We start from the raw sequence: 11,758 nt of genomic DNA, 5'->3' as shown, positions 1-11,758 counted from the left end.
ACAGGAGCCTTAGAGGAGATGTGAGGAAGAATTTTTTCACCCAGAGTGTGGTAGGAATCTGGAACTCTCTGCCTGAAAAGGGTGGTAGAGGCAGAAACCCTCATAACATTTAAGTAGTATTTGGATGTGCACTTGTGATGCCATGGCATACAAGGCCAAGGGCCTAGTGCTGGAAAATGGGATTAGAATAGTTAGGTACTTGTTTGACCAGTGCAGACTCGATAGCCCAAAGAGCCTTTTTCTGTGCTGTGGATCTCTATGACAAACCTCTCTTCACAGATTCTACCTGACCTGTATATTTCCAGCATTTTTGCGGGGGATACTGCGGGGTCACAAGTTAGTCTCAAAACAAAATGTCACTTCCGTAGAATTTCTTGACCACATGGCCAGAGATTTATATATATGTAATTGGTAATTGGTACAGGTACAACCACTGTCTAAATTCTGATTAATATTTAACAGATTGTAGTTCCTCTTTCCTCAACTATTCTTTTTCCTTTTAGTGGAACTTGTCCCAAATCCTAATTTAAGTACATGAGATTATAGATGTACTGTAGTTTAAATATTGTTGGAAAAACAGTACTATATTTTTCATACTTTTATTAATGTTTTAGATCCAGTCAAAACATTACAATAAATCTGACAAGTTATAGAATCTATCAAATTCAGAGGTTGGTCTGGTATACACAAGCTATATAAACTGACCATGCTTATTCACTGAAAGAAAAATTAGAAACAGATTACATTTTAATCGCAAGCCTGTATATCAAATCTATTTTCATAATGCTGGCCCAAGTAAGGAACAAAAATAGATTGCACTGTAATCTTTTTTCTAAACTCCCTAATTCTCAACAGATCTCAACCTGTCCTACTCAATTTCAATCTTTTACATACACACACTTCAGTCATATAAAGAGTGTGATATGCTCTCCAAACGAAAGATGCATTGCCAATTATCAACATAACATGCTCAATTTAGTGAAGAGAAAAAAACCTCAATGTAATTTACTCACATGAATGGTTGCTTTGGCTGACAAAGTGAGAAAAAATCTAGTTTGTTGGATTGGACAAATAAGCATGACTGAGAACAATTAAACATACCAGGTTACTACCCCCCAATTTAATTTTCAAACATGATTTTAAATTATGGAATCCATGTTGACTGCTATCAAATTGTATAAACTGAACCATAAAGTTACGGTGCAGAAAGAGGCCATTCAGCCCATCGTGTCTGCAATGGCCGAAAAGAGAAATTAGCCGCTCATTTTAATCCCACTTTCCAGCACCTGATCTGTAGCCTTGCAGTTTATAGCACTTCAGATGCAGATCCAGGTACCTTTTATATGAGTTGAGCATTTCAGCCTCAACCACCAACTTAGACAGTGAATTCTAGACGCCCACCACCTTTTGGGTGCAAAAGGTTTTCCCATGTCCCCTCCAATCATTCTACCAATCACCTTAAATCTATGCCCCCTGGTAATTGACCCCTCAGCTGGGGGAAACAAGTCTTTCCTGTCCACCCTATCTAGGCCCCTCATCATTTTGTACACTTCAATTAGGTCACCCCTTAGCCTCCTCTACTCTAGGGAAAACAACCCGAACCTAACCAATCTTTCCTCATAGCTGCAATTTTCAAGCCCTGGCAACATTCTTGTAAATCTTCTCTGCACTCCCTCCAGAGCAATTATGTCCTTCCTTAACTTGGTGACCAGAACTGTACACAAAATTCCAGCTGTGACCTAACCAGCTTTTTATACAGTGTTGTCATTATTACTCCCAAGACTAGTTTCAAATGGTTACCTCTGCAGATTTCACTCGTGAAGCCTTAGCTTGCACCTTCCAGCAGAACATGCTGAGCATACAGTACACAGTAAAATTTGGCATTTAAACCTGTTAGTATGAATATGCAATTTCTCTCCCCATTCCAAGAAATATATTTGCAGAGTTCTTTATTAAGGAATAAACCTGTGGATTAAATTCCAAGGAGCAGTATATGGGGAAAAAAAAAGTCCAAAACTTAGTTTTATTTATGCATAATCAGAAATCACATTGATTCTTTCTCTCACTATATCCTCTTCCTGTACACAACCAAAGTAACCATTCATGTGAGTAAATGACATTGTGGTTCTGCTGAGGTACCAAGGTTTTCTTACTTTGCCTCCATTGTTAGAAGGGTGTTGTTAAGATCAACATGCTATCTCTCCAGGTCTTCAGTCACAAAAATTGAAAAGCTGTCAACATTAAAGACAGGCTTGCATTTATATAACACCTTTCATGACCACAAGACAACCAAAAACTCTTTACAAGCTAATGAAATACCTTTGAAGTGCAGCCACTGTTGTAATGTGGCAGCCAACTTGCACACAGTAAACTCCCAAAAACAGCAATGTGATGATGACCAGTTTTTAGGATTTTAATTAAGGGTTGCATATTGGTCAGGACACCACCGATAATTCCCCTGGTGGCCTTCAAAATAGTGCTGTAGGATCATTTTATGTCCACCTGAGAGAGCAGATGGGGCCCTGGTTTAACATCTCATCTGAAAAATAGCACCTTTTACATTTCAGCATTTTTTCTGTGCCAGCCTCAATTTTTGTGCTCAAGTCTTTGCAATGCTACTTAAACCTGACTCAAAAGACAAGGGTGCCATCAACTGAATTACAGCTGATTTCATCACAACAGGCCCAGTAAACTAACTAAAGATCTTTACCTAAAACAATCGGTCCCCCTTTGGGAAGCTGTTGCATATTTCAAGCGTTTTATTCTAGTTAAATTTCAGCAGTTGTAGGCATTTTCTTCTTTCAATCTCAAATGGATAAAGTGGCGCAAAATAATAATTGAGTTAAAAAATGAATTGGAACAAAAGAAAACAGATAAATCAGCTCGATTACATCCATAAAAACATTTAGAATACACAAGTCCAAAATTTTATTAACCTAGTCCAAAGTGAACTTTTATTCTACCAGATGGCATTATGATCATTGCAGTGGTATAAGTGTATCATGAAAGTCACATTTAAAAATTGCAAAACTTAATCACATAGCTAAAGACAAACATTTATGTAAACAAAATTCATTATAATGCCATTTTACAGAATATAATGAAATAACACTTCCATGGTTTTAAATAATCTAGATCTGCAAAGCTAATACTTGTGATGATATCTTCTACATCTTTTGTATCATTACTTGGAATTTACCTGCAGAAAGGACAAAAACAGTAAGAAAACCACTTTCTTTGGTATATAAAAGCACTTCCAATTATTTGTATAAATAAATAATTGTGTTATCCCTGCATTTTAACAATCATACAATTATATCTGAATTTGAACACATTTTGGGTCAAACTGCACTTTTCTTAAACACATCATTCTTTAGCTTTCAAAAGAAATAAATACAAGGCAGCTTAGTTACTGCAGACTTTCAGCCCCAAGTATTGCAGGTAGATAACAAGCTCGATTTGTATCCATTTTGCCAGAACTCTGCTTGACTACCAAGAACAGAAACTCAGATAAAGAGTAGTAACTACATAGAAGATGATCAGCTAATCAAAGAATATTGACAAGTTATGTGGAGGAACCCCTTAGCTCCATATTAGTATTAATAAAGAGGTAGTACTCAAAAAATTAGTTGGATTGAAGGCTGATAAATCCTCTGGACCTCATGAGCTACATCCCAGCGTGTCAAAGGAGGTGGCTATAGAAATAGTGGGTGCATTGGCAAATTCTATAGATCCTGGAAAAGTTCCTGCAGACTGGAAAGTAGCAAATGTAAGTTAACTACTTGAGTAGGGGGGAGGGAGAAAATGGAGAACTGAAGACCTGTTAGTTTGACGTCAATAGTAGGGAAAACTTTAGAGTCTATTAAAAAGGATGCGATAACTAGATGTTTGGGAAATAATGATCGGGCAGAATCAACATGGATTCATGAAAGGGAAATCATGGGCAGAATATTGTGCTCGTCAGGCGGGCGTGTGCCCGACCCGAACTAGCATAAAATGACATGCAATGAGGTCGGGAGAGCGCCCTGATGTCATTGTGCACTTGCACAATATTTTGGTCAGCTTGCCCGCCGACAATTAATAGGCCTATTAAGGCCATTAAAGTAATAATTAAATGAAATTTTTTGCTGCCGTCCAACCTTACAGTTGGCAGGCAGACGAAAAGACCAAGTAGCCTTTGGATTTTTTAAGGAAACCTCATCCACGGGTGGGATGAGGTTTCCAACAGCAAATAAAAATTAAATTAAAATTAAATTAAAATTTTTAAATTTCATACATAACATGTCATCCCTCACGTGACAGAGTTACATGAGGGGATATGTTTTTAAATATTGCTTAAGTTTTTAATTTTAAAAATCTTCAGCTCCCTGAGGTAGCTCTGTGCCTCAGGGAGCTTTTACTGCATGCGCCCATGCGCATGTGCAAACTTCAGCACTCATCATGAACCTGTTGGATGTTACTTTAGCATAGATAAAGCAGAACCAGATGATGTGGTGTATTTGGATTTTCGGAAGGCTTTTGATAAGGTCCCGCAAAGGTTAGTAAATAAAAATAGAGCACATGGGTTTGGGGATAAAATACTGATATGGATTGAGAATTGGTTAACAAACAGAAAACAAAGAATGGGGCTAAACAGGTAATTCTCAGGATGGCAGGTTATTACTAGTGGGGTACCACAAGGATCAGTGCTGGGGCCACAGCTGGTCACAATCTATATAAACAATTTGGATGTGGGGACCAAATGTAATATTTCCAAATTTGCTGATGGCACAAAACTAAGTAGATGTGTAAGTTGTGAGGAGGATGCAAGGGGCGTGGACAGGCTAAGTGAGTGGGCAAGGACATGGCAGGTGGAATATAATGTGAATAAGTGTGAAGTTATCCACTTTTGGTAGAAAAAACAGAACAGCAGAGTATTTTTTAAATGGTGGGAGTTGGGAAGTGTTGATATCTAAAGGTACCTAGTTCTTGTTCATGAGTCACTAAAAGTTAGTATGCGGGTGCATGAAGCAATTAGGAAGGCAAATAGTATGTTGGCCTTCATGACAAGGGGATTTGAGTACAGGGGTAAAGGTGTCTTGTTGCAGTTGTAGAGAGCCTTGGTGAGACTGCATCTGGAGTAGTGGCTACAGTTTTGGTCTCCTTATCTAAGGAAGAATATACTTGCCATAGAGGGAGTGCAACAGAGGTTCACCAACCAAATCCCTAAAATGGCAGGATTGTATTATCAGGAGAGATTGAGGAAATTGAGCAGGTATTTTCTAGAGTTTCGAAGAATGAGAGCTGATCTCATTGAAATCTACAAAATGCTTACAAGGCGAGACAGGTAGGTGTAAATAGGATGTTTCCCCTGGTTGGTGAGTCTAGAACCAGGAGAAACAGTCTCAGAATAAGAGATAGGCCACTTAAGACTGTGAAGGTGCAGAAAATTTAGATTTATTTTAAAGTGCCAGCCAGGACCAGCAGCTAGGGTGCCAAAGCATACACAGACAATCACAGCCTTACATGAAAGCTAAAAACTTGTACAAAGGGCTCAGCTGTAAATTTGCAATTAGGAAATGGGAGACACACATGGGATGACTCGATCAAGAAATGGGGAAGGCCATTTAACACTGTCTGAAAGCCTCGACCCACATCCAGTCAACCCCCGTAAAGTTTTTGTATAGAACAAACATACATTCTTTGCTATCTTCAAAAGGACAATGCCCAGTCTCTGCACTGCAATTACTGTACAAGAACGCAATTATCAGCCCACCAGGGAGTCATTGTGCTGTGGCCTTTGTCTAACTAATACCATTAAGTTGTAACTGATAGTAAAAGATATATAAACTGTGCTCATTTGAGCCTCGGTGGAGAAGCGCCTGGATCGCCCAGCATTTGTTCCCCGCACATGTAATAAAGGAACCACTTGAATATTGCATCTGGACTCCGAGTGTTGAAATTTTGTACCAGAGTATTCTTCGACCTTTCAACTGAGATGAGGAGGAATTTCTTCATTGAAAAGTTAGTGAATCTTTGGAATTCTCTACTCCAGAGGGCTGTGGAAGCTCAGTTATTGAGCACATTCAAGACAGAAATTGATAGATATGGAGATAGCGGGGAACGCGGTGTTGAGATAAATGATCAATCCTGCCATGGCTGACGAACCGAATGGCCTACTCCTACTCCTATGTTCTAGCAGCCCGTAACATAGAAACCATAAAAATACTTAAATCCATCAATTAATTCCACAGAAACGTATTAAAGACATGACATAACTTACATCCAGGCATTGCAGTAACTTCTACTGTCACAATACTTTTAATTCCCAAGTTTGATAAAGCACCTCTTACTAGTCCACAAGTAAACGCCAAATACTGAAATAAATGATAAAGATGTTGTTAACTTCCTGCCATATTTAAAGAGCATTGTAACTATAATAAACATTGTGGCCAAGTAAGTGTCCGCTTTGCATTAAATCAATAACCAAATTCTGCAAGAAAGTTCAAATCAAGGATGATTATGAAGCCAACAATCTGTAAATGAAAAGTAAAATCAGCTATATTTGCATTTAATGGCATTTTCAAATGTCTGGCAGTTGTTATATAACTTTCATTTGATACAGCTTGCATTTCTCCTCTGCTCTGTTTCAAGTCACCCCTCTCACCTGAGTCAGAAGGATGTAGGTGGAACTCCCATTTCAAAACTTGAGCTCAATTTTGGCTAGCAGTATAACAGTGAGGGGTCATGGGAGGTGCTGTTCCTTAGGTAAGACAATAAGCAAACATCACACTTGCTTGTTCCAAGAACTTGAGAACTCTGGTATTAAGTTTTAATTAATAATTTTAAGTTTTTCAATGCATCAGCAAAAAGTTCAATTCCTTATCACCTTAAATCTGTGTCCTTTAGTTACCTGTCAGTAGAAACCAGTTTCTCTTTATTTATATTCTCAAAATGATTCATGATTTTGAACACCTCTATAAATGAACTCAACTTTCTCTGCTCCAAAGAGAACACCACCAGCTTTTAAAGTCTCTCCATGAAACTGAAGTCCTGCTTCATTGGAACTATTCGAGTAGATTTCTTCTGCACATTCTCAAAAACCTTAACATTCTCCCTGAAGCCCAGAATTGAATACAGTACCCCAGCTGAGGCTTAACCGGTCTTTTGTAAAGGTTTGGCATAACTTCCTTGCTTTTGCACTCTATCAATAAAGCTATTAATCCTATCCACCTTCAAAGATTGGTGTACTTACACATACAGGTCTCTCTTCCTATAGACCCTTTCAAAAAGTATACTTTGGTATATACAAAGTCAAAATACTGCAGATGTGAAGAATCTGAAATAAAATGTGAAAATGCTGGAAATACCCAGCAGATGAAATAACATGATTGGAAAGAGAAAGAGTTACTGTTTCAGGTCGATTAGCTTTTGTCAGAACTGAAGACTTGAAATGGACCAAATTTTAAGCAAATAGATGGGATGGAGAACAAGAGAGAATGTCTGTGATAGCCTGGGAAGCAGGTGTGATTAGAGATGATGGTGCAAGGCAAAAGGGTTGGTAATGGGACCAGTAAAGAAACAAAGGGTGGGTATACAACAGGAGGTGTAAAAGCGGGTTTAAGCAAAACCATACCAGCACCTGCCCTCTGAGAAAATGGAACCGGTTATGATCTGGAATTATTGCAGTAGTGTTAAATCTGGAAGGCTATTAAGTGCCTTATCAAAAGATGGCGTGCTGTTCCTCAAGCTTCCACAAAATTTCAGCGGAACAGTATATGAGTCAGAGAATACCAAGGTCAGTGCAGGAGTGAGAGAATTAAAACAGCAAGCAACAGGACGCTCAGGGTCATGCTTGTGTTCAGAAAAGCAATCATCCAGTCTGTATTTGGTCTCCCCAATGTACAGGAGGCAGCATTGTAAACAGTGAATACAGTATACTAAATTGAAAGAAGTACGAATAAATCACTCTTTCACTTTGAAGGAGTGTTTGGAGCCTTGGATAGTGGGAAGGGAAGAGGTGAAAGAACAGGTGTTGCATTGCCTGTGCTTGCAGGGGAAGCGAAGGGGAACCAAGTGGGAGCACCTCTAGCTGGGAGGAGATAAATAGAGACTCGGGTCTTCACTTACCCTCGGAGTGGCGAGGAACTGGACCTGCATGGGAGCAGATCAATAGAGGGCAAGGCTCGGGCCTTCACTTACCTACAGGGAGTGGAGAGAAACTAGACCTGCATGGGAGCACCTCAAACCAGGAGCCTTCAGGAGCTGGCTGTGTTTGAAAAAAAAAAGTCAAACAGTGACATAGGAAAATCATAAGTTGATTGGTTGGTGAGAAACTAGTGTTAGGGAATGTCTGTAAATAGCTGAAAATTAAAAGAAGACACTTTTTTCAGTCAAAGCAGCTACTTAAAATTAATTGAGACACAGGCAAAATGGGAGTAAACTTTATTTTACTTTGCCTTAAGTTAAGACAAGCGCAGTAAAGTAAGGCATGGCAGGGCAGCTCGGCCGCATGGAATGCACATCCTGTGGATGTGGGAAGTTGTGGACGTTTCCCATGGCCTTGACAACTACAAGTTCAGGAATTGTCACCAGCTGCAGAAACTTGAGCTCTGGGTTTTGGAACCCAAGCAATAGCTGGAGTAACTATAGTGCACCTGTGAGGCTGAGAGCTATGTGAATAGCACATTAAGGGAGGTAGTCACACCACAGGTTAAGAGAGTGCAAACAGAGAGGGAATGGGTGACCACCAGACAGTCTAGGAGGATCAGGTAAACTCAAGGGACTCCTGCACTGCCCATTTCGCTCAGTAGCCAGTTTTCTATTTTGGATACTGATGGTTCCTCAGAGGAGTGCAGAGAAAGCCAAGTCCGAGGCACTATGGGGAGCTCAGCTCCACAGATGGGGAGGAAGAAGAGTGGAAGAGCAATAATGGTAAGGGATTCAATGTTAGGGGAATGGACAGGCATTTCAGCAGCATATACATGACTCCAGGAAGATATGTTGCCTCCCTGCTGCCAGGGTCAAGCATGTCACTGAGTGGCTGCAGGACATTCTTATGGGGGAGGGTGAACAGCCAGAGGGCATGGTCCACACCAGTACCAAAATAGGTAGAAAGAGGGATGAGGTTCTGAAAGCAGATTTTAGGGAGCTAGGAAAGAAATTAAAAAGCAGGGTTTCAAAGGCAGTAATCACAGGATTACTACATGCCAGTGAGTACAGAAATAGTATGGGAGAACAAATGAATGTCTGGCTGAAGAGATGTTGCAGGAGGGAGATATTTAAATTTGAGGCATTGGGACTGGTTCTGGACCAGGTGGGACCTGTACAAGGAAGACAGGTTATGCCTTAGCAGGACCAGGACCAATATCCTCACTGCTGGAGATTTGCTGGGGCTGATGGTCAGAGTGTGAACTATCTTGGCAGCAGGATGAGAACCAGAGAGAGAATTCAGGTATGAGAAAAAGAAAGCTGGTAATGGTAGGAAGAAAAGTACTAAGTGTAAAGCTGGAAGGCAGTGCAAAGAAAGGCTAGTATCAAATAGAGTCAAAATACAGAGAAACGTTAAAAAGGCAAAATTAAAGGCACTCTATCTGAATGCATGCAGCATTCACAACAAGGTATATAGCAGTAAATGGGTATGATCTAATTACCAATAAGGAGGAGATGTGGCTACAGGGTGACCAAGGCTGGGAACTGAATGTTCAAAGGCATTCAACATTTAGGAAGCATAGGCAAAAAGGAAAAGGAGGTTGAATAGTGCTGTTAATAAAGAATGAGATCAGTACATTAGTGAGCGAGGATCTTAGATTGGAAGATCTAGATTTAGAATCAGTCTGGATGAAGCTAGGAAACAGTAAAGGGCAGCAAACATTGGTGGGAGAAATTTATAGGCCACCAAACAGGAGTGGTAGTGTAGAGCACAGTATAAATTAGGAAATTAGAGGTGCATATAACAAGGGTAACACTGTAATCACAGGGAGGTGGGGAGCTTCAATCCATATATAGACTGGGTAAAGCAAATTAGCACTAATGCTGTGGAGGTTGAATTCCTGGAATGTATACAAGATGGTTTTCTAGAACAGTATTTTGAGGAACCAACTAGAGGACAGGCTATTTTAGATCCAGTACTGTGCAGTGCAAAATAATCATCTTATTTTAAAGGCGCCTTTAGGGAAGAGTGGCCATATTGTGATAGAATTTTGCATTAAGTTTGAAAGTGATGTAGTTCAATCCGAAACTAGGACCTTAAATCTATACACAGGAAACACCACAAAGGGATAAGGAGCAAGCTGTCGTACATTGGGAAATACATTAGAAGGTATGATGGTAGATGGGCAGTAGCTAGCATTAAAGAATTAACACATGGTTTACAATAAATATACATTCCTTTGAGGTATAAAAAGTCAACAGGAAAAGTGATCCAACCATGGCTAACAAGAGAAGTTAAAGATTGTATTAGATCAAAGGAAGAAGCTTATAAATTTGCCAAACCAAAGCCTGAGATTTGGGGGCTTTTTGGAATTCAGCAAAGGAGGATCAGGAAACCGATAAAGAAAGGGAAAATAGAACAGGAGTAAAGAAGCAAGAAACATAAAAACGGACTATAAAAGCTGTAAAAAGGAAAAATATTAGCAAAGACAAATGTGGGCTCATTACAGGTAGAAACAGAAGAACTTATGAGGAATAAGGAAATGGCAAAGAAACTAAACAAATACTTGGTGTCTGTCTTCACAGAGGAAGATATAAAAAACCTCCCAAAAATACTAGAAAACCAAGGGACTAGCAGGAATGAGAAACTTAAAGAAATTAGTATTAATAAAAAAGTAGTGGAGAAATTAATGGGACTGAAAGTTGATAAATCCCCTGCACCTGATGATCCACATCCCAGAGTGTTGGAAGAGGTGGCAATAGAGATAGAGCTTGCATTGGTGGTCATCTTCCAAAATTCTATCGATTCTGAAACGGTAACTGCAGATTGGAAGGTGGCAAATGTAGCCCCACTATTTAAGAAAGGAGCGAGAAAGAAAACGCGGAACTACAGATCTGTTAGCCTGACATCAGAAGTTGGGAAAAGGATATAATAACCGAACGCTTAGAAAATAATGGTACAATTGGGCAGAGACAACATGGTACGATTGGGCAGAGACAACATGGATCTATGAAAGTAAATCATGTTTGACAAACCTCATGGGAGTTTTTCTGAGAATGTAATGAGCCGAATAGTTAGAGGGAACCAGTTGTTGTGGTGTATTTGGATTTTCAGAATGCTTTCAATAAGGTGCCACACAAAATGCTAGTAAACAAAATTAGAGCGCAATGGGATTGGGGGTGTACCGGCATGGATTGAGAGTTGGTTAATGGACAGAAAACAGAGAGTAGGGATAAACGGGTCATACTCAAGTTGGCAGACTGTGACTAAAGGGTACTGCAAGAATTAGTGCTTGACCCCAGCTATTCACAATCTATATCAATTGGATGTGGAATCCAAATATGATGTTTCTAAGTTTTCTGATGACACAAAACTAGGTGGGAATGTGAGTTGTGAGGAGGGTGCTTCAAGGGGATTTAGACAGGCTAAGTAAGTAGGCAAGAACATGGAATGTAAGGTGAAAAAAATGTGAAGTTATCCACTTTGATAGGAAAAACAGAAATGCAGGGTATATAAATGGTGAGAGATTGAGAATTGTTGAAGTCCAAAGGGACCTGGATATCCTTGTTCATGAGTCACTTAAAGCTAGCATGCAGGCCACCAAGCAATTAGGAAGGCAAATGCTAT

General features: G+C 39.7%; 1 protein-coding gene across 2 annotated transcripts in view; it reads right to left on the bottom strand.

The window, feature by feature from the left end:
- Window positions 1-585: 585 nt before the first annotated feature.
- The window catches only part of trappc6b (trafficking protein particle complex subunit 6B), a 116,079-nt gene continuing 104,906 nt past the window's right edge, over window positions 586-11,758 (bottom strand). For both annotated transcript variants that reach the window (XM_041215102.1, XM_041215103.1), the window contains 2 exons: window positions 6,263-6,356; window positions 586-3,199 (listed from right to left, as the gene is read on the bottom strand). In XM_041215102.1, coding sequence (XP_041071036.1) covers window positions 3,168-3,199; window positions 6,263-6,356 — 126 coding nt within the window. In that variant the 3' untranslated portion in view covers window positions 586-3,167. The remainder of the gene's footprint in view (window positions 3,200-6,262; window positions 6,357-11,758) is intronic.

The sequence above is a fragment of the Carcharodon carcharias genome, chromosome 20 (assembly GCF_017639515.1).
Source record: "Carcharodon carcharias isolate sCarCar2 chromosome 20, sCarCar2.pri, whole genome shotgun sequence".
Lineage (NCBI taxonomy): Eukaryota > Metazoa > Chordata > Chondrichthyes > Lamniformes > Lamnidae > Carcharodon > Carcharodon carcharias.
The sequence above is the reverse complement of the archived record's forward strand: the minus strand, read 5'-3'. Positions and strand labels throughout refer to the sequence as shown.